At 40.0% G+C, this 21,195-nt stretch overlaps 1 protein-coding gene and 1 pseudogene across 1 annotated transcript in view; one reads left to right on the top strand and one right to left on the bottom strand.

The window, feature by feature from the left end:
* TPH1 (tryptophan hydroxylase 1) overlaps window positions 1–21,195 on the top strand; it is an 81,118-nt gene that overhangs the window by 22,999 nt on the left and 36,924 nt on the right. Inside the window, exons 4-6 of the mRNA XM_053688946.1 lie at window positions 7,801–7,901; window positions 10,250–10,317; window positions 14,370–14,566. Coding sequence (XP_053544921.1) covers window positions 7,801–7,901; window positions 10,250–10,317; window positions 14,370–14,566 — 366 coding nt within the window. The remainder of the gene's footprint in view (window positions 1–7,800; window positions 7,902–10,249; window positions 10,318–14,369; window positions 14,567–21,195) is intronic.
* Window positions 1,078–1,196, bottom strand: LOC128636894 (uncharacterized; annotated as a pseudogene).

Genomic DNA, 21,195 nt, shown 5'->3' with positions numbered 1-21,195 from the left:
AAGTCCTTCCTCAGAGGTAGTCTCCAAGGTGGAGAGACGACATTTCCACTAGGTCTGCAAACCAGATCCTGCGAGGCCACACACGGGCTATTAAAATCACTGTCGCTCTCATCTGAAAATACGAGTAGTGACTTGTGGAAAGAGAACAAACAGAGGAAAAAGGTATGCAAGACTGAAGTCCAAGAAAAACGTCAGAACATCTATCAGGACAGTCTGCGGATCATATGACCATAAACCGTACCTTTGAAACTTGGCGTTCTGTCAAAATGCCCACAGAAGCAAACTCCTGAAACCCCCCATGTGAGGGTCTACCTAGAGAACACTTCCGGATGGAAATGCTCACTCCCCGGGATGAATTATCAGTCAGTTTAGAAGTCTGACTCCCATTGTCCACCCCTGGAAAGTGGATGACAGCAAATGTGAGCTTCCTCCCACTGAACAATCCAAGTCACTTCCTACATGGCTAAGGAACCCCTATTTCCTCCCTAATGGTTGATATAAACCTTAGAGGTGATATTGTCTGACTGGAGCCAAGCTAGGGACAACTGAGGTCAAGTCATCAGAGCATTGTGAATTGCTCTCAACTCCAAGATGTTTAAAGAGGAGAGCAGACATTTCCGAGTCCCTAATCCTTAAAGACCCAGACAGCTTACCAGCCCAGCAGGTTGGCATCCGTGTTCACATCACCCAGGAGTATCTCCAGAAACACGCACCCAGAGATAGATACCCCTGAAAAAATACTAAGGAAGAAAGTCTATTGTCATCTGATCTAAATTTATCCTTTAAGACAGATTCGAAAGTTCTTCATGTCATGGAAAATAGCAAAAGGAATGATGTCCATGGAATACCATCAGACCAATTCCCTACATACACAGTGTCACAGAAAAGTAAAGAAAAATCAACTGCATCTAAATCTAAACTCCCAACCTCCTGGTTGCAAGATAACTAAGCTATCCACCGGCCACTAAAACTTACTGTTGGCCGGACAGAAGACTGCAGAGTGGGGAAAAGGAATAAATCCTTGATTTTCTGACCTCTAAAAGACATCTCCTAGATAAAGAATCAAATAAAGGTCCAAGCATACCGCACCTGGTGTTTCCAGACGGTCTCCCTTCCAGGTACTGACCAGACTTGACCCTGCATAACTTCCGAGATCAAACGAAATCGGGTGAATTCAGGGTATTGTGGCGGTAGTCCCAAATAAATTACCCTTGTGGATAGAACAAGGGAACTTTTCTCCAGATTCATTTCCCATCCCTGGAAAAGAAGATTGGACAAGATCTCTTAAAAGAGAGTTAGCTCGAAGTCAGGATGATACCTGAACTATATATTGTCCAGAAAAACACACTTGCAATATCCCAAGACCTAAAGGTCTGACTGGGAAGGCGCAAACTAAGAAAACTAGAGAAGATTCCGATTAAGGAAACAATAAATCTCTCAGGTCTAAGTGCGTTATGAACAGGCCCACTAGAACCAAAAGAGAAAGGATACTACTTTGAAGGACAGAATCTGAAATATATGAGGTAAATACCTATATCACGTTCCCAAACTGGGACTGGAACTGTCACTCCCAGAGATGAAGACCCTGAATCCAGTTCAAGGAATGCCTCTCATCCTACTTGGATTGCAGATACTCTAGAAAGAGAAACCTGCCCCTGGGAGGAAAACTTAGATTGGATTGAAAAGGCATGACCCAAACAAAGTCTCATCCTTAAAAGGAGACACTAGAAGCATGTAGTTGGAGTAAACAGAAATAATTGAATCTGCAACTGCAGAACTCTAAAGCCTAGTCTGTACCACTTAACCACAGGTAGGCTTCTCAGCTGACCATAAATTTCAGCCACAATGCCCGGCGGCTAGTACAGCAAGTCTAATAAGACAAGACATTGCTCTAAATGAACAATTAAACCTCCAGCTTCTTACCTATATCAGAAAGAACACTAGATGATCTCCGCAGAGATCTAAGTTCTCTGATAAAAAGTAGAAAGTTCCCTTCTACTAAAGACACCGTGCATTTCAAGAGAGATAGCGACAGGAATCCTAAAAAGGACGTGAGACAGGGAGAAATCTCCCCAGATTCTCTATAACAATCCTGTGACCATCTCACAGCACGTCTAGAACTCTTCCAGATGTCAAGGTTTTTTCCCTGTTGTGTTTGCCATGTGCTGCTGGCAGCCATTTTACTCACCTCACTTCCTGACTTTGGTGCATTGTGGGGGATGCTGCTCAATTCCTGCACTTCCTTTTATGGCCAGACTGGTGTGCATCATCCATGTGAGACAGGATGCAGTCTCAGAATTGTGATGTCATCACTAATTATTTAAAGGGCCTCTGTTCAGTATGCTTTGCCTTTGCGTTGTCTCAGACCTGTTTGTGAGAGTTCCTGTGCATTACCTAGCTGCCTGACGTCCTTCCTGGTTCCTGATCCCTGGCTTGTTCCTGACTCTGTTTTCCTTGTTCCTGATTCTGGCTCGTCTGACTATTCGCTTTGGCTCCTGACTCGGCTCGTCTGACTACCAGCTCTGGTTTTGATTCCTGGCTTGTTATTTGACTTGTGGACTTTTTATTATTTTTTGCTATTAATAAAGGTGTGATTATTTTTGCACTTCTCGTCTCAGTCTGATTCCTGGAACCCTGACACCAGAGAGGAAAGAAAAATAAAGATCTGATAAAGTTCACAAAACTCCAAAGGAAAGACAACAATAGGGATCAGTGTCATCCAGTCAGCCAAGACCTCCTGACAATATAAGAAGCTTTGAAGCAAACAACTGAAGGATTCCACTTCAGTAACAGATGAAGGAATTATACTGTCCAGATCTGAGATTTCAGCCTCAGAAACTACTGACGAATCCTCCTCACTAACTTGGAATAAGACAAACCTACATAGCAGCATGTGGAGCACAAACCCTCTTATCTGAGACTTAAAATGTCCTCTTGCCTTTTTCCTGAAGTAAACGAAAACAGACCAAGCCACAGATACCACAGAAAATACCTGAGCTTGCAACTTCTGTAAGCAAATACACTCCTCCAGGAGATTGAGAGAAACCACAGGGAATGCCGTATAGGCTTGGGACATACAAGGAGAAAGCTGTGGCAGTGCCTTAACAGCAACATCCTTGGAGACATAAAGTTTAAACCAATCTGTATATTTAATAGCATTTGCGAAATCAGAGGTACAGAAAAAAATAAATGTTTAAACCAACCTTAGTTGAGCAAGCCTTCCACACAACTTCAGCATCAGTAGAAGGAATTATACTTCCTGAATCCGAAAATTTCACCCTCAGATGCACCCGAAGAATCTTCATCCTCAGACTTCTGAGAGGAAATACTTTGATTAGCTACTTCAGGATCAGAAACCTTACTTACTGTTCCTTTAAATTTCCTTTTGCGTTTTCCCTGCAACATAGGAAAAAGCAGACAGCGCCTCAGATACCACAGAAGATACCTGGGCAGCAATATCTTACAAAATAACTCCAGACGGAGCATGAGAGGAAACGCAGGGCACTGCATGTGTAGATGAATAGGATTGGGACGCTTAAGAAGAAAGCTGCGGCACATCTGAAACAGGAGGCTCCTGAACAGCATCCACCTTAGCTAATGATGGCTCAGGGTCAAAAAGTCTATTCTATAAGCTAAAGATCTTTCAATATATGAACAAACAGGTACTGGGGGTTTCACCTGGGCATCAAAACATAAGCTACAGGTAACATCCTGCACAGCCTCCTGATCCATAATACAAAAGGAAGCAAATAATAAAAAAAAACCCTGAACTTTATTTTTTTAACAAAGGATATAATACAGAACCAAAAAAAATGTTCTTAAATAAATGTTCCCCTTAAATGTACCAAATCAAGAAAACATACCCCAGGCAACGCGCTACACCTCAGTAATTATGAGGTGCCCTACCTGTCCTGCAACCCGCAGCAAACTGAGGAAATAAACGATCCTGTTTACAATCCGGATTTCCAGAGAAGCAAAAACAGCAGAGCCATCTGAAATATGCACACCTCACTCTTACAGGAAGTGAAAAAAGTGCCCAAAATTACTGACATTACAGAATCAGAACCTCCTTAAAAGGGGCGGTCCTACAGCTGACAAAAAAGCTATTTTTTTTTTATATTTTTTTTTTTAAACAACTTTCTTGAAAACAGGCTTAAAAACAAACAATAAAACCCCCCCAAAAAGTACATAATATGTTACTAAAAACGGATCCTCACTGAGCCATCAATAAAATAAATAACTCCTCACACTAACAGTGCCTGCAAAAACTGCCATAAAAACCTGCACCCTGACAGGAATAATAAAAAACGTCCCCTGCAGCGTTTCAGCTGAATAAAGTGCCAAATTTTTCCCTGCTACATAGAAAAATAAAACTGGCACTTACCTTAACATTTATCTGTCCGGCAGCAGGATACATAGTTTGAGAGGATGCCATTCCTCACATGGACATGTGGAAATACAGAAAGACGAACGGCTAGATTACGAGTTGTGCGTTAAGGTAAAAAAGCAGCGTTAACAGGTCCTAACGCTGCTTTTTTATGCCCGCTGCTATTACGAGTCTTGCACATTTAGGGGCACCACACACTTCTTTGGCCTTACCGCAAAACGACTTACGTAAACGTTGTAAAATCTTTTTTCTATGGGACTTCCATAGCGCCGGTAAAATACAAACAACCCCCCCAACAGTACAACCCACCATCCACACAACCAACCCTCCAAATAAAATACTAACTAAAAAAAACCTAAGCTCCCCATTGCCCTGAAAAGGGCATTTGGATGGGCATTGCCCTTAAAAGGGCAGTTAGCTCTATTGCAGGCCCAAACCCTAACCTAAAAATAAAACCCACCCAATACACCCTTAAAAAACCCTAACACTAACCCCCTGAAGATCGACTTACTGTTCTGAAGACCGGACATCCATCCTCAAGGAAGCGGCAGAAGTCTTCATCTAAGACGGGTGAAGTGGTCCTCCAGACGGGCAGAAGTCTTCATCCAGACGGCTTCTTCTATCTTCATCCATCCGACGCGGAGTGGGTCCATCTTCAAGACATCCGACGCAGAGCATCCTCTTCATTCAGAGTCTTCTTACTGAACGAAGGTACCTTTAAGTGATGTCATCCAAGATGACTTCCCTTAGATTCCGATTGGCTGATAGAATTCTATCAGCCAATCGGAATTAAGGTAGAAAAATCCTATTGGCTAATGCAATCAATCTATTGATTGGAACAGGAAATATGATTGAACTTCAATCCTATTGGCTGATTGCATCAGCCAATAGGATTTTTTTCTACCGTAATTCCGATTGGCTGATAGAATTCTATCAGCCAATCGGAATCTAAGGGACACCATCTTGGATGACATCATTTAAAGGAACCGTCATTCAGTAAGAAGACTCCGGATGAAGAGGATGCTCTGCATCGGATGTCTTGAAGATGGACCCGCTCCGCGTCGGATGGATGAAGATAGAAGATGCCGTCTGGATGAAGACTTCTGCCCGTCTGGAGGACCACTTCACCCGGCTTAGATGAAGACTTCTCACGGCTTCGTTGAGGACTTCGGGCCGGTTGGATGAAGACTTCTGCCGCTTCCTTGAGGATGGATGTACGGGGTTAGTGTTAGGTTTTTTTAAGGGTGTATTGGGTGGGTTTTATTTTTAGGTTAGGGTTTGGGCCTGCAATAGAGCTAACTGCCCTTTTAAGGGCAATGCCCATCCAAATGCCCTTTTCAGGGCAATAAGGAGCTTAGGTTTTTTTAGTTAGTATTTTATTTGGGGGGTTGGTTGTGTGGGTGGTGGGTTTTACTGTTGGCGGGGGTTGTTTGTATTTTTTTTTTACAGGTAAAAGAGCTGATTACTTTGGGGCAATGCCCCGCAAAAGGCCCTTTTAAGGGCTATTGATAGTTTAGGCTATTTTTTTTTTATTTTGATAGGGCTATTAGATTAGGTGTAATTAGTTTAAATATCTTGTAATTTGTTTATTATTTTCTGTAATTTAGTGTTATTTTGTACTTTAGCTAATTGTATGTAATTTATTTAATTGTATTTAATTTAGGTAAGTTATTTAATTGTAGTGTAGTGTTAGGTGTTAGTGTAACTTAGGTAAGGTTTAATTTTACAGATACTTTTGTATTTATTTTAGCTAGGTAGTTATTAAATAGTTAATAACTATTTAGTAACTATTCTACCTAGTTAAAATAAATACAAACTTGCTTGTAAAATAAAAATAAACCCTAAGCTAGCTACAATGTAACTATTAGTTATATTGTAGCTAGCTAAGGGTTTATTTTACAGGTAAGTATTTAGTTTTAAATAGGAATTATTTAGGTAATAATATTATTTTTTATTTAGATTTATTATAATTATATTTAAGTTAGGGGGTGTTAGGGTTAGACTTAGGTTTAGGGGTTAATACATTTAGTATAGTGGTGGCGACGTTGGGGCGGCAGATTAGGGGTTAATAAATGTAGGTAGGTGGCGGCGATGTTAGGGACGGCAGAATAGGGGTTAATAATATTTAACTAATGTTTGCGAGGCGGGAGTGCGGCGGTTTAGGGGTTAATATGTTTATTATAGTGGATTAGGGGTTAATAAGTGTACTTAGGTTGCGGCAACATTGGGGGAGGGAGATTAGGGGTTAATAAATATAATGTAGGTGTCGGCGATGTTGGGGGCAGCAGATTAGGGGTTAATAAGTATAATATAGATGGCGGTGATGTCCGGAGAGGTAGATTAGGGGTTAATAAATATAATGTAGGTGGCGACGATGTCGGGTGCGGCAGATTAGGGGTTAATAAGTGTAAGATTAGGGGTGTTTAGTCTCGGGGTTCATGTTAGGTGTAAACATAACTTTTATTTCCCCATAGGAATCAATGGGGCTGCGTTACTGAGTTTTACGCTGCTTTTGGCACGTGTTAGACTTTTTCTCAGCCGGCTCTCCCTGTTGATTCCTATGGGGAAATCATACACGAGCATGTACGACCAGCTCACCGCTGACTTAAGCAGCACTGGTATTGGAGTGCGGTAAGGAGCTCAATTTTGCTCAACGCTCACTTCTTGCCTTTTAATGCCGGGTTTGTAAAAACCTGTAATACCAGCACTGCAGGTAAGTGAGCGGTGAGAGAAAACTGCACGTTAGTACCGCATAGCTCCTAACGCAAAACTCGTAATCTGGCCGTTAGTAAACTTACTCAGGCTATCTAAATAGGGCAGCAAAATGTTTTGGGAAAACACAGTGAGGATTGTACCCCACAAGTTCCCAATTGCTTAAAAGCCACCATTGCCCTACATGGGCTAAGGCTAGACCCTTTAGAAAGATCAGAGCAAACCTACTCTACTTTAAAATAAAAAAATCTTGATTGTAGATCAGACACCAAAACTTCACCTCCTCCTTGCACCGCAGGCAAAGAGAATGATTTGAGATTATGCGTAAGGGAAGTGACATATATAGCAGCTTTGCTGTAGTGCTCTTTGCCTCCTCCTTCTGGCCAGGAGTGATATTCCCACTAGTAATTGATGATTCCGTGGACTCACCATATCTTAGGAAAGAAATGTATGTTTATAACTATATTTCTTTCAATAGTGACGTATAAAGGTCTATATAGGTCAATACCAGTTTATATGTTAGTTGTCTGTCATTTTAATACAATCTATTGTATTATGCTTTTAGTTAAAAATCATAGAATATTAGATCTGCTGATATTAAATCAATTGTTTAAAGCATTTTGATATTACAGACAATTTATAAAAGTACATTCATAATGATGAGTAATTAAATGTATGTTTGTGTCATTGCCTTTAATTAGATATGGAAAGTGTCACATGGTTCCCGACAAAAATCTCAGAACTGGATAAATGTGCCAACCGCGTCCTTATGTATGGCTCTGATCTGGATGCTGATCACCCTGTAAGTAGCAGCGTATTAGTAAAATAAGCTAATGGCACATTTTGAGATAGACCATTTACCAGTAGATTGATTTCATTTAACACCACATATGGGTTTTTTTGTTGTTGGGGGGAGCTGTACAGAGAATACATTTCAGGTTTTTATTAAGATATTAAGTGAGAGCAGAAAATGGGAATTTACTTGCTAAAATAAACGTTTTTTGCGTTGGAATCTAACTAATCTTGAAATAAAAATGTTGTTCCAACCCAGTGTTTAAGGACATTTTTAAATATAATCATAATCTTGGCAGTCATAGGCATCTGGAAAGGGGGGGGGGCAAATGCCCCTTGAAATCTTGTTCTTTATATCCCAGCCTAAGCCTGAGTCACTGTGCTGATGCCAATGAGTTGTCATTAGTTTTCTTTGCACGTGTTGGCTACTTATGTATGAGATCTTATTCATGGGTATTAAAAACAACATATAAAACTACATTGACTGTGATTTGAATCTGTGAACATCAATATGCAATTTAGGTACCAGTCAATGCCATGAAGAATCTTGTCCTGTAGTCCTGTAATCAAGTCATGTAGTTAAAACCTTGTATTACCCCAAGGTAAGCACCTGCTAAATGTCTAAACCGATGTCTGTTCTTTAGCAGTTTTTAGAAATCTCAATCATATCACACAGAGAAGGCGACAGTCTATTACAGACACACGTTTATTATGGGGATTAGGTGTAATTAGTTTAAAAAAATTGTAATTATTTTATTATTTTTTGTAATTTAGTCTTTTTTTTTTTCTTCGTATTTTAGTTTATATAATTTAATTGTATCTAATTGTAGTTAGTTTAGGTAATTAATTTAATGATAGTGTAGTGTTAGGTGTAATTGTAAATTAGGTTAGGGTTTATTTTGCAGGTATATTTGTCTTTATTTTAACTAGGTAGTTATTAAATAGTTAATAACTATTTAATAACTATTGTACCTAGTTAAAATAAATACAAACTTGCCTGTAAAATAAAAATAAACCCTAAGATAGCTACACTGTAACTATTAGTTATATTGTAGCTAACTTAGGGTTTATTTTATAGGTATTTAGTTTTAAATAGGAATAATTTATTTAATTGTAGTTATTTTGTTTAGATTTATTTAAATTATATTTAAGTTAGGGGGGGTGTTAGGGTTAGACTTAGGTTTAGGGGTTAATAACTTTATTATAGTGGCGGCGACGTTTGCGGCGGCAGATTAGGGGTAAATACATTTAAAATAGTTGCGGCGACGTTGGGGGGGGGCAGATAAGGGGTTAATAACTATAATGTAGGTGGCGGCGATGTTGGGGGCAGCAGATTAGGGGTTCATAAGTATAATGTAGGTGGCGGCGGTGTCCGGAGCGGCAGATTAGGGGTTAATAATATAATGCAGGTGTCGGCGATGACGGGGACAGCAGATTAGGGGTTAATAAGTGTAAGATTAGGAGTGTTTAGACTCGGGTTCATGTTAGGGTGTTAGGTGTAGACATAAAATGTATTTTCCCATAGGAATCAATTGGGCTGCGTTAGGAGCAGAATGCTGCTTTTTTGCAGGTGTTAGGTTTTTTTTCCAGCTGAATCAGCCCCATTGTTTCCTATGGGGAAATCGTGCACAAGCACGTTTAGCCAGCTCACCGCTACCGTAAGCAGCGCTGGTATTGAGGTGAGATGTGGAGCTAAATTTTGCTCTTCGCTCACTTTTTAGAGGCTAACGCCAGGTTGAAAAAAACCTGTAATACCAGCGTTGTTTGTAGGTGAGCGGTGAGCTGAAACTGAGCGTTAGCCCCGCACGGCTTTACCGACAAAACTCGTAATCTAGGTGTTAATGTTTAAACTCCTGCAATCCTTATTTTAATATAATTGATTTTATTAAATAAACTCTGCTCTGCGTTCTCTAGAGTAAAATAATTCCATTAGGGACTAAATGCTGTCAGTCTTGACAGCCTAAGGTGCTAAGTTGTACTATCTGGTAAATACACAATTTGTTAATTGCTGACATGAGGCAAGCCCCACTGGTGCTCTGAGCAGCTGCAATAGTTAAAATGCTGATGCACTGAGAATATCTAGCTATGCTCCACATGCACGTGCAGAGAAAAATGTTAACACTAAAACAGCAATAACTTTAACTAGAAGCATTTTTGCTAATACATGTATATTGTAAATATGTTTCTATTCAAAGATGTAATTCATCTATGCGCATTTAAGTTTTGACCGTAATGACCCTTTAACAGTTAACACAGAACTTTTATTTCAATGTAATTTTGCCGTCTAATTTTGTATGTGGTCAGTGTTGTAATTGTGTTGCAGAGGTACTTAGAATATTATTATTTTTCCTCTTTCAGGGCTTTAAAGACAATGTTTATCGTAAGCGGAGGAAACATTTTGCAGATATTGCTATGAACTACAGATAGTAAGTAGGATCAAAATACATTACTTTGCTTCTTGCCTAACAATCTTTGGAAACTATATATCTACATTTAGCAATACTAATTAGTCACTGACGGCTAGATTTGGAGTTTGGCGGTAAAAGGGCTGTTAACGCTCCGCGGGTTTTTTTCTGGCCGCACCATAAATTTAACTCTGGTATCGAGAGTTCAAACAAATGCTGCGTTAGGCTCCAAAAAAGGAGCGTAGAGCATTTTTACCGCAAATGCAACTCTCGATACCAGAGTTGCTTACGGACGCGGCCGGCCTCAAAAACGTGCTCGTGCACGATTCTCCCATAGGAAACAATGGGGCTGTTTGAGCTGAAAAAAAACCTAACACCTGCAAAAAAGCAGCGTTCAGCTCCTAACGCAGCCCCATTGTTTCCTATGGGGAAACACTTCCTACGTCTGCACCTAACACTCTAACATGTACCCCGAGTCTAAACACCCCTAGCCTTACACTTATTAACCCCTAATCTGCCGCCCCCGCTATCGCTGACCCCTGCATTACACTTTTAACCCCTAATCTGCCGCTCCGTAAACCGCCGCCACCTACGTTATCCCTATGTACCCCTAATCTGCTGCCCTAACATCGCCGACCCCTATGTTATATTTATTAACCCCTAATCTGCCCCCCACAACGTCGCCGACACCTACCTACACTTATTAACCCCTAATCTGCCGAGCGGACCTGAGCGCTACTATAATAAAGTTATTAACCCCTAATCCGCCTCACTAACCCTATCATAAATAGTATTAACCCCTAATCTGCCCTCCCTAACATCGCCGACACCTACCTTCAATTATTAACCCCTAATCTGCCGACCGGAGCTCAAAGCTATTCTAATAAATGTATTAACCCCTAAAGCTAAGTCTAACCCTAACACTAACACCCCCCTAAGTTAAATATAATTTTTATCTAACGAAATAAATTAACTCTTATTAAATAAATGATTCCTATTTAAAGCTAAATACTTACCTGTAAAATAAATCCTAATATAGCTACAATATAAATTACATTTATATTATAGCTATTTTAGGATTAATATTTATTTTACAGGTAACTTTGTATTTATTTTAACCAGGTACAATAGCTATTAAATAGTTAAGAACTATTTAATAGTTACCTAGTTAAAATAATTACAAATTTACCTGTAAAATAAATCCTAACCTAAGATATAATTAAACCTAACACTACCCTATCAATAAAATAATTAAATAAACTACCTACAATTACCTACAATTAACCTAACACTACACTATCAATAAATTAATTAAACACAATTGCTACAAATAAATACAATTAAATAAACTAGCTAAAGTACAAAAAATAAAAAAGAACTAAGTTACAGAAAATAAAAAAATATTTACAAACATAAGAAAAATATTACAACAATTTTAAACTAATTACACCTACTCTAAGCCCCCTAATAAAATAACAAAGACCCCCAAAATAAAAAATTCCCTACCCTATTCTAAAATACAAAAATTACAAGCTCTTTTACCTTACCAGCCCTGAACAGGGCCCTTTGCGGGGCATGCCCCAAGAATTTCAGCTCTTTTGCCTGTAAAAAAAAACATACAATACCCCCCCCCCAACATTACAACCCACCACCCACATACCCCTAATCTAACCCAAACCCCCTTAAATAAACCTAACACTAATCCCCTGAAGATCTTCCTACCTTGTCTTCACCATCCAGGTATCACCGATCCGTCCTGGCTCCAAGATCTTCATCCAACCCAAGCGGGGGTTGGCGATCCATAATCCGGTGCTCCAAAGTCTTCCTCCTATCCGGCAAGAAGAGGACATCCGGACCGGCAAACATCTTCTCCAAGCGGCATCTTCTATGTTCTTCCATCCGATGACGACCGGCTCCATCTTGAAGACCTCCAGCGCGGATCCATCCTCTTCTTCCGACGACTAGACGACGAATGACGGTTCCTTTAAGGGACGTCATCCAAGATGGCGTCCCTCGAATTCCGATTGGCTGATAGGATTCTATCAGCCAATCGGAATTAAGGTAGGAATATTCTGATTGGCTGATGGAATCAGCCAATCAGAATCAAGTTCAATCCGATTGGCTGATCCAATCAGCCAATCAGATTGAGCTCGCATTCTATTGGCTGTTCCGGTTAATAAATATAACATAGGGGTCGGCGATGTTAGGGGCAGAAGATTAGGGGTACATAGGGATAACGTAGGTGGCGGCGATTTGCGGTCGGAAGATTAGGGGTTAATTATTTTAAGTAGCTTGCGGCGACGTTGTGGGGGGCAAGTTAGGGGTTAATAAATATAATATAGGGGTCGGCGGGGTTAGGGGCAGCAGATTAGGGGTACATAAGTATAACGTAGGTGGCGGTCGGCAGATTAGGGGTTAAAAATTTTAATCGAGTGGCGGCGATGTGGGGGGACCTCGGTTTAGGGGTACATAGGTAGTTTATGGGTGTTAGTGTACTTTAGGGCACAGTAGTTAAGAGCTTTATAAACCGGCGTTAGCCAGAAAGCTATTAACTCCTGCTTTTTTCAGGCGGCTGGAATCTTGTCGTTAGAGCTCTAACGCTCACTGCAGAAACGACTCTAAATACCGGCGTTAGAAAGATCCCATTGAAAAGATAGGCTACGCAAATGGCGTAGGGGGATCTGCGGTATGGAAAAGTCGCGGCTGTAAAGTGAGCGTTAGACCCTTTAATCACTGACTCCAAATACCAGCGGGCGGCCAAAACCAGCGTTAGGAGCCTCTAACGCTGGTTTTGACGGCTACCGCCGAACTCTAAATCTAGGCCTAAAAGTACTTGGCTAGTCCCCCTGGAATTAATTATAAAAGGGGGGTTGAACCATTAGTTCCTTGCAAGTGGCCAGATGCTTCCTATAGAAACTAATGGAATTCACTGGAAATAAATGATATACAAGCACTACTGCAATAACAACAGCACTTGTATATCTCTTTAATTAGCAAATCCTTGTAACTTGTGCTACAAAATAACAGTGTTTAAAAGGGAAAGTAAAGTAAAAAATGATTCAGACAGACTGCACGATATTAACCAACTTTTCAATTTACTTCTATTATCTAACTTGCTTGGTTCTATTGGTATCCTGTGTTGGAAAGCATATCTAGGTAGGCTTAAAGGGACAGTCTAGTCCAAAATAAACTTACATGATTCAGATAGGGCATGTCATTTTAAACAATTTTCCAATTTACTTTTATCACCAATTTTGCTTTGTTCTCGATATTCTTAGTTGAAAGCTTAACCTAGGAGGTTCATATGCTAATTTCTTAGACCTTGAAGGCCACCTCTTTTCTGAATGCATTTTAACAGTTTTTCACCACTAGAGGGTGTTAGTTCATGTTTTTCATATAGATAACACTGTGCTTATGCACGTGAAGTTATCTGGGAGCCAGCACTGATTGGCTAAACTGCAAGTCTGTCAAAAGAACTGAAATAAGGGGGCAGTTTGCAGAGGCTTAGATACAAAATAATCACAGAGGTAAAAAGTATACAAATATAACTGTGTTGGTTATGCAAAACTGGGGAATGGGTAATAAAGGGATTATCTATCTTTTAAAACAATAAAAATTCTGGTGTAGACTGTCCCTTTAAGAGCAGCAATGCACTGCTCACAGCTAGATGCGGGTTGGTGGCTGCATATATATATATATATACATACCTCTTGTAATTAGTTCTTACAATGTGGTTAACTGGCTACCATGCTGATCTTTCAACAATAACAGGAGAATGACGCAAATTTAATAATATAAGGAAATTAGAAAGTTGTTTACAATTGTATGCTCTACTTGAATCATGAATGGAAATCATTTTTATTTCATATCCCTTTAGCTGCTGTTTTTTTACCCAGAGATCTCTGTTATCTGTCAAAGTAATCAATGTTTGACTTGTTTATTGGATTTTGCATATGGACAGTAATATTGGTAATACTGAAGGTGTTTAAGTGTTTTGTGCATTTGTTCCTGGACTTCATGTGATATTAACCACAAATGATAACCTAAATAACAACATTTGCTTTTGCTTGTAGTGGAGATCCAATTCCTCGCATTGAATTCACAGAAGAAGAAATAAAGACCTGGGGAACTGTGTTCCGAGAGCTTAACAAGTTATACCCAACACACGCGTGTAAGGAGTATATGAAGAACCTGCCACTTCTGTCCAAATACTGTGGTTGCAGAGAGGACAACATCCCGCAGCTAGAAGATGTATCGCGCTTTCTCAAAGGTAACATACAGGGCGAGATAATATATGAGGCGTCACCCGCAAAAGCCGTTTTTTACACGGTTTTGGTGCCGCATATAAATGGAGAGTGTATATTTCACCTGTAAATGTTACTCTAATAAGCTTACATAGAACTGCGTTGCAAATCGGTATCACATATTAAGCGCAAGGACTTACGCGCGAAAATGGAGAAATTTTACTCCATTTTCACCTCGCCACACATAGGCAGGCGCAGCAAGCCTTACGTTAAAAATGTGAGTACAGTAACTCCTGTAACTGAGTGAAAATATTAACTAACACCTAACACATGTGCAATATCTATCTACCTGTCAACCCCCACCGCAATAACTAATAAACTATATTTACACATAATCTGCCATTAACCCATATCACAATAAACCTAATAAATGTATTGACCCATAATCCGCCATTAACCCACAACGCAATAAACCTAATAAAACTATTAACCCCTAATCCGCCAAACCCACACAATGCAATAATAGTAATAAATCTATTAACCCCTAATCCGCCAAGCCCCCACAACGCAAATAACTAATTCAATTACTAAGTCCCCTAACCTAACACCCCCTAAATTAAGCCCAATGACCTAAATTAAAAAATACTAAGTTACAATTAAAATAAAAAAGCTAACATTACTTAAAAATGAAAAAAAAAACTTAAAATTAAATTAATCTAAGATTACAAAAAATTTAAAAAAAGTCTAACATTACAGAAAATATTAAACCAAATTATCAAAAATAAAATAATAAAAAAGCCTCCCCAAAATAAAAATGCCCTCTAATCTAATACTAAACTTCCAACAGCCCTTATAATGGCTCTTTTACCTTAAAAAAAAGTCCCCCCTCTAAAAGTAAACTGCCCACCCACCAAACCCCCCAAAATAAATAGGTACTCACTGTTCCTGAAGTCCGGCAGAGAAGGTCCTGTTCCAGGCGGTGAAGTCTTCTTCCAAGTGGGAACCTCTTCCTTCTTCATCCAGGACCAAGACGTTGCGGAGCAGAGATGAGCGCGGAGCAGGACCGGCAACCGCAGAGACATGGAGGATCCTCTTCGTACGATTTCCGCAGTACACTAAGGATTGAATTCAAGGTACGCGTTTAAATATGGCTTCCCTTACATTCCTATTGGCTGATTTGAGTCTTCAAATTCAAATCAGCCAATAGGATTTCAGTAGCTCTCATCCTATTGGATAATTTGAATTTGAAGAATCAAATCAGCCAATAGGAATGCAAGGGACGCCATATTTAAATGCGTACCTTGAATTCACTATTCAGTGTATGGCGGTGATCGTACAAAGAAAATCCTCCACGCTCCATGGCTCCACAGTCAGCTGTCATGCTCCATGCTCATCTCCGCTCCAGCTTCGTCCTTGATGTGCAAGGAGAAATTACGGATGACGCGGATTTCAGCAGTTACGCTGAAGTCTGTGCTGCATATGTAATCTCTAAGGCCTAGATTTGGAGTTTGGCGTTAGCCGTGAAAACCAGCGTTAGAGGCTCCTAACGCTGGTTTTGGCCGCCCGCTGGTATTTGGAGTCAGTGATTAAAGGGTCTAACGCTCACTTTTCAGCCGCGACTTTTCCATACCGCAGATCCCCTTACGTCAATTGCGTATCCTATCTTTTCAATGGGATCTTCCTAACGCCGGTATTTAGAGTCGTTTCTGAAGTGAGCGTTAGAGCTCTAACGACAAAATTCCAGCCGCAGGAAAATAGCAGTAGTTAAGAGCTTTCTGGGCTAACGCCGGTTCATAAAGCTCTTAACTACTGTACCCTAAAGTACACTAACACCCATAAACTACCTATGTACCCCTAAACCGAGCTCCCCCCACATCGCCGCCACTCGATTAAAATTTTTTAACCCCTAATCTGCCGAACGCCACCTACGTTATACTTATGTACCCCTAATCTGCTGCCCCTAACCCCGCCGACCCCTGTATTATATTTATTAACCCCTAACCTGCCCCCCACAACGTCGCCGCCAGCTACTTAAAATAATTAACCCCTAATCTTCCGACCGCAAAGCGCCGCCACCTACGTTATCCCTATGTACACCTAATCTGCTGCCCCTAACACCGCCGACCCCTATATTATATTTATTAACCCCTAATCTGCCCCCCTCAACATCGCCGACACCTGCCTACACTTATTAACCCCTAATCTGCCGAGCGGACCTGAGCGCTACTATAATAAAGTTATTAACCCCTAATCCGCCTCACTAACCCTATAATAAATAGTATTAACCCCTAATCTGCCCTCCCTAACATCGTCGACACCTAACTTCAATTATTAACCCCTAATCTGACGACCGGAGCTCACCGCTACTATAATAAATGGATTAACCCCTAAAGCTAAGTCTAACCCTAACTCTAACACCCCCCTAAGTTAAATATAATTTAAATCTAACGAAATAAATTAACTCTTATTAAATAAATTATTCCTATTTAAAGCTAAATACTTACCTGTAAAATACATCCTAATATAGCTACAATATAAATTATAATTATATTATAGCTATTTTAGGATTTATATTTATTTTACAGGCAACTTGGTAATTATTTTAACCAGGTACAATAGCTATTTAATAGTTACCTAGTTAAAATAATAACAAATTTACCTGTAAAATAAATCCTAACCTAAGATATAATTAAACCTAACACTACCCTATCAATAAATTAATTAAATAAACTACCTACAATTACCTACAATTAACCTAACACTACACTATCAATAAATTAATTAAACACAATTCCTACAAATAAATACAATTAAATAAACTAGCTAAAGTACAAAAAATAAAAAAGAACTAAGTTACAAAAAATAAAAAAATATTTACAAACATAAGAAAAATATTACAACAATTTTAAACTAATTACACCTACTCTAAGCCCCCTAATAAAATAACAAAGCCCCCCAAAATAAAAAATTCCCTACCCTATTCTAAATTAAAAAAGGTAAAAGCTCTTTTACCTTACCAGCCCTGAACAGGGCCCTTTGCGGGGCATGCCCCAAGAATTTCAGCTCTTTTGCCTGTAAAAAAAACATACAATACCCCCCCCCAACATTACAACCCACCACCCACATACCCCTAATCTAACCCAAACCCCCCTTAAATAAACCTAACACTAAGCCCCTGAAGATCTTCCTACCTTGTCTTCACCATCCAGGTTCACCGATCCGTCCTGAAGAGCTCCTCCGATGTCCTGATCCAAGCCCAAGCGGGGGGCTGAAGAGGTCCATGATCCGGTCAAAGTCTTCATCCAAGCGGGGCAGAAGAGGATCTTCCATCCGATTGAAGTCTTCATCCAAGCAGCATCCATCCGGAGCGAAGCGGCAGGATCCTGAAGACCTCCAGCGCGGAACATCCATCCGGCCCGACGACTGAACGACGAATGACTGTTCCTTTAAGGGACGTCATCCAAGATGGCGTCCCTCGAATTCCGATTGGCTGATAGGATTCTATCAGCCAATCGGAATTAAGGTAGGAATTTTCTGATTGGCTGATGGAATCAGCCAATCAGAATCAAGTTCAATCCGATTGGCTGATCCAATCAGCCAATCAGATTGAGCTCGCATTCTATTGGCTGTTCCGATAAGCCAATAGAATGCGAGCTCAATCTGATTGGCTGATCGGATCAGCCAATCGGATTGAACTTGATTCTGATTGGCTGATTCCATCAGCCAATCAGAAAATTCCTACCTTAATTCCGATTGGCTGATAGAATCCTATCAGCCAATCGGAATTCGAGGGACGCCAACTTGGATGACGTCCCTTAAAGGAACAGTCATTCGTCGTTCAGTCGTCGGGCCGGATGGATGTTCCGCGCTGGAGGTCTTCAGGATCCTGCCGCTTCGCTCCGGATGGATGCTGCTTGGATGAAGACTTCAATCGGATGGAAGATCCTCTTCTGCCCCGCTTGGATGAAGACTTTGACCGGATCATGGACCTCTTCAGCCCCCCGCTTGGGCTTGGATCAGGACATCGGAGGAGCTCTTCAGGACGGATCGGTGAACCTGGATGGTGAAGACAAGGTAGGAAGATCTTCAGGGGCTTAGTGTTAGGTTTATTTAAGGGGGGTTTGGGTTAGATTAGGGGTATGTGGGTGGTGGGTTGTAATGTTGGGGGGGGGTATTGTATGTTTTTTTTTACAGGCAAAAGAGCTGAAATTCTTGGGGCATGCCCCGCAAAGGGCCCTGTTCAGGGCTGGTAAGGTAAAAGAGCTTTTACCTTTTTTAATTTAGAATAGGGTAGGGAATTTTTTATTTTGGGGGGCTTTGTTATTTTATTAGGGGGCTTAGAGTAGGTGTAATTAGTTTAAAATTGTTGTAATATTTTTCTTATGTTTGTAAATATTTTTTTATTTTTTGTAACTTTAGCTAGTTTATGTAATTGTATTTATTTGTAGCAATTGTGTTTAATTAATTTATTGATAGTGTAGTGTTAGGTTAATTGTAGGTAATTGTAGGTAGTTTATTTAATTAATTTATTGATAGGGTAGTGTTAGGTTTAATTATATCTTAGGTTAGGACTTATTTTACAGGTAAATTTGTTATTATTTTAACTAGGTAACTATTAAATAGCTATTGTACCTGGTTAAAATAATTACCAAGTTGCCTGTAAAATAAATATAAATCCTAAAATAGCTATAATATAATTATAATTTATATTGTAGCTATATTAGGATGTATTTTACAGGTAAGTATTTAGCTTTAAATAGGAATAATTTATTTAATAAGAGTTAATTAATTTCGTTAGATTTAAATTATATTTAACTTAGGGGGGTGTTAGTGTTAGGGTTAGACTTAGCTTTAGGGGTTAATCCATTTATTATAGTAGCGGTGAGCTCCGGTCGTCAGATTAAGGGTTAATAATTGAAGTTAGGTGTCGGCGATGTTAGGGAGGGCAGATTAGGGGTTAATACTATTTATGATAGGGTTAGTGAGGCGGATTAGGGGTTAATAACTTTATTATAGTAGCGCTCAGGTCCGCTCAGCAGATTAGGGGTTAATAAGTGTAGGCAGGTGTCGGCGACGTTGTGGGGGGCAGATTAGGGGTTAATAAATATAATATAGGGGTCGGCGATGTTAGGGCAGCAGATTAGGGGTACATAGGGATAACGTAGGTTAAGGCGGTTTACGGAGCGGCAGATTAGGGGTTAAAAATAATATGCAGGGGTCAGCGATAGCGGGGGCGGCAGATTAGGGGTTAATAAGTGTAAGGTTAGGGGTGTTTAGACTCGGGGTACATGTTAGAGTGTTAGGTGCAGACGTAGGAAGTGTTTCCCCATAGGAAACAATGGGGCTGCGTTAGGAGCTGAACGCTGCTTTTTTGCAGGTGTTAGGTTTTTTTTCAGCTCAAACAGCCCCATTGTTTCCTATGGGGATATCGTGCACGAGCACGTTTTTGAGGCTGGCCGCGTCCGTAAGCAACTCTGGTATCGAGAGTTGCATTTGCGGTAAAAATGCTCTACGCTCCTTTTTTGGAGCCTAACGCAGCATTTGTTTGAACTCTCGATACCAGAGTTAAATTTATGGTGCGGCCAGAAAAAAGCCAGCGGAGCGTTAACAGCCCTTCTACCGCCGAACTCCAAATCTAGGCCACAGTGTTTAATTGCTTCTAAAGCGCAATGTAAAATCATGTGTTGAATCGATAGAAAATATTCTGCTGCCTGTATCTTTCTCTATCCAAGGCAGCCCCTCATCTATTTGCCTAAGCCCGTCCCCCTGCGCTTACCCATCTCTTGCCAATACTGCACGCATTCAAGGGAGATAGGAGTAAAACTTGATTGTTCATGTGTATTGAGCAATAGACCACTATAAGTCAGTAGTGTTTGCAACATTATAAAACATATGACACGTGCACACTACTAAGCCTATCTAGGTAAGTTCCCATAGAAAGGAACTATCTTTCAATTTCAAATTGGGGTAACAAAATTGCAAATTGGAAAACATTTTTAATGGTACATTGTATCTAAATCAGAAAAGTGTCATTGTCCTTACCCAGGTCTCTATATTTTGTAGGCAGAACATTAGTGAGTATCTAAACACAGAAGAAAGCAGCGGCTTGCGGTGTTCGGCTCTTTTCCGATTTCTTTTTGTGAAAGTGCAAATTCAGATCTTAGTGTGTTGCATTCTCACAATGGTTCTTTCATGACTCAAATAGAACTTTCTGATTTACTTCTATTATCAAATTTCTCTTTTTGTTAAAGAGCAGGGATGTAAGCTCAGGAGTGTGCATGTGTTTGGAGCACTATATAGCAGCAGTTGTGCAATCATTTTGTCCATTTGCAAGAGCACAAGATGGCAGCACTATTTCCTGCTATATAGTGCTCCAGACACTTACCTAGGTATCTCTTCACCAAAAATATCATGGGAATTAAGTAAATTTGATAATAGAAGTAAATTGGAAAGTTTTTTTAAACGACTTGCCCTGCCTGATTCACAAAAGAAACGTTTTGGGTTTCATATCCCATTATATCATTTAATAATAATAAAAACAACCACTGTGCAAACTCATACCATCTGTCAGGTGAAACCTTTCAGCTGCATTGAAATATTTCCGGTGAGGGTATTTGATACATTTTCTGATGAATTGGAATGTTATTGAATTTGA

Source organism: Bombina bombina, chromosome 7 (genome assembly GCF_027579735.1).
Source record: "Bombina bombina isolate aBomBom1 chromosome 7, aBomBom1.pri, whole genome shotgun sequence".
Lineage (NCBI taxonomy): Eukaryota > Metazoa > Chordata > Amphibia > Anura > Bombinatoridae > Bombina > Bombina bombina.
This window is presented reverse-complemented; position numbering and strand designations above follow the sequence as displayed.